At 38.2% G+C, this 2498-nt stretch overlaps 1 protein-coding gene across 2 annotated transcripts in view; it reads left to right on the top strand.

Annotated features, from left to right (window-relative positions):
* Positions 1–1669, top strand: part of CA2 (carbonic anhydrase 2) — a 17354-nt gene extending 15685 nt beyond the window's left edge. For both annotated transcript variants that reach the window (XM_049633205.1, XM_049633204.1), the window contains one exon: positions 1392–1669. In XM_049633205.1, coding sequence (XP_049489162.1) covers positions 1392–1508 — 117 coding nt within the window. In that variant the 3' untranslated portion in view covers positions 1509–1669. The remainder of the gene's footprint in view (positions 1–1391) is intronic.
* The last annotated feature ends 829 nt before the right edge of the window (positions 1670–2498 follow it).

Here is a 2498-nt window from a genome sequence, read left to right as displayed (position 1 = left end):
TTGCAGAAAAAAGTATCAAAAACTCACTCCAGGTTGCTTTAACAACCTTTAACACAGACTCTTACTTCTCCCATACAATATAGTTTATGCAATTCAAGTTATTAATGCAGCTTCTAAGTTGCCAATAGTACCCACTGTCTGTCTGTCTCTATTCCCACACAGCTGAAATGTAGAAAATGGACATTCCTCAGTAGGATCCACAAGGACTTGGATCCTGGGTAATTTAACTGATGTTACAGTAGCTGAGGGATAATTACTGGACCAAAGAGATCAGGTTAAAGGTTGTTGATTTGTGGGCTGTTTTATTACTGCCCAAACAATCCTTCTTCATTTAGATCAAGACTTGCTTAAGGAAAGGGAAGTACCCCTTTGCACAAATAGCCTCAAAGAAGTAGGAGGCTGGTTGAGGGCTGCCTGTTTCACACCGTTGGGCCAGGGAGCTAAAACAAGGTTAAAAGGGAATAAAGATCAGTCAATGTCAAGGATTTCCCAGATTGGGAAAATTCATTTATGTGTTTCTATACATTTAAGCAGAGATACAAGCCCTCACTTATCCCCTGGGGTTTGCAGATCCTGGGTCACTTTAGGTCACCTTCCCTGGAGCAGAAAACAGAACTCTAATTGGCATCTAAAATTTCTGTTAGTATTTTACATCTCAGAAGTGTTTTATAGGCTTTTGATATTTGATTTTTTTTTAAATTTTTTTTTTTAACGTTTATTTATTTTTGAGACAGAGAGAGACAGAGCATGAGCAGGGGAGGGTCAGAGAGAGAGGGAGACACAGAATCTGAAACGGGCTCCAGGCTCTGAGCTGTCAGCACAGAGCCTGACGCGGGGCTCGAACTCACGGACCGTGAGATCATGACCTGAGCTGAAGTGGGCCGCTTAACCGACTGAGCCACCCAGGCGCCCCTGATATTTGATTTTAAAATAAAAAGAGGGAAAAACAAGCTCACTGAAAATTTCCTTACAAATGACACCAACAATCTTTTGTGCATTTTCTAGAAATTGATTTGTTATCTATAAGCATACGCATATAGGGGCACCTGAGTGGGTCAGTCACTTGAGCATCCAACTTGGGCTCAGGTGGTGATCTCATGGTTCGTGAGTTCAAGCCCACATCAGGCTTGCTGCTCTCTGCACAGAGCCCACTTCAGATCCTCTGTCCCCCTTTCTGTGCCCCTCCCCCACTTGCACTCTCTCAAAAATAAATAAAACATTTAAAGTAAAATAAAAGTATACACATATGTTTATGTGATTATACATTTATTGAGAATCAAAGTGAAGTTTAATATTGGAAAATGCATTTCAGGGTGTAACACAAGCACATAAATGAATACTATTGTGAAACTTGGACTTTTAGTTTTTTAATATTTTATTTTGCCTTTTAGATGCTGAAATTCCGTAAGCTTAATTTCAATAAGGAGGGCGAACCAGAAGAACTGATGGTTGACAACTGGCGCCCAGCTCAGCCGCTGAACAACAGAAAAATTGCTTCCTTCAAATAAGATGATCCCGGAGCCCAGGACCAAAGAACGGACCTCTGGGTTTCCCTTTAGCTAAGCACAAATCTACCTTGTTGAATTGGACCTTGGCTGCTTTGCATCTGGTTTTCTAGACCTTTCATTTCTCACCTTATGTGCTTATTAGTAAAATGTGAAGAACCTGACCAGGTGTCATCCTTGACAGAATTGCTGTGACGGGTGCTTTGCTTATGGTAGTAGCCTTTCTGTACTGGAGAATATAGTTCAAGGAATAGGGGAAAAAATACCTTGACTTTGTTCATAGAACAGAGGGTGATGAGCATTGACAATTGTTCATAAAAATGCTAGTTTTAAAGCATAGGAAAATAGAATGAGTGCAAATCCCTATCATGAGATAAATTGAGCTATGTAATGTAAATCAGGTAAAATAGTCATGATTCTGTATAATGTGAATCAGGTAAAATAAATGTTCATGATTCCAAGATGTTATATTAAAGAGAAAATTTTAAATTCTTATATATTTGTAGCAATGTTAAATATGAATTATGTTGTAATTTAGTGACTTTTGAATTACAGAGATATAAATGAAGTATTGTCTGTAAAATTGGTATAATTATAGTTGTGATACAGAGTATATTTCCATTCAAATAATATATCATAACTTAATAAATATTGTATTTTAGATATATTCTCTAATAAAATTTGGACTTTAATTTGGGGCTATTTTACTTCCTACTGGGCAATATGTAATAATGGAAAAGCAAATGTGTACTTTTTTAAAGGTTTATTTATTTGTTTTGAGAGAGAGAGAGAGAGCGCATGAGCAAGGGGAGGGGCGAAAGAATCTGTGCTGTCAACCCAGAGCCCAATGTAGGGCTCGAACCCACAGACCGTGAGATCATGACCTAAGCCGAAACCAAGAGCTGGACACTTAACTGAGCCACCCAGGTGTGCAGAGCAAATGTATACTTTTATAACATATTAATTCATCAATAATAAGCTATCATAATTGGC

This window comes from Panthera uncia, chromosome F2 (genome assembly GCF_023721935.1).
Source record: "Panthera uncia isolate 11264 chromosome F2, Puncia_PCG_1.0, whole genome shotgun sequence".
NCBI classification, from domain to species: domain Eukaryota; kingdom Metazoa; phylum Chordata; class Mammalia; order Carnivora; family Felidae; genus Panthera; species Panthera uncia.
The sequence above is the reverse complement of the archived record's forward strand: the minus strand, read 5'-3'. Positions and strand labels throughout refer to the sequence as shown.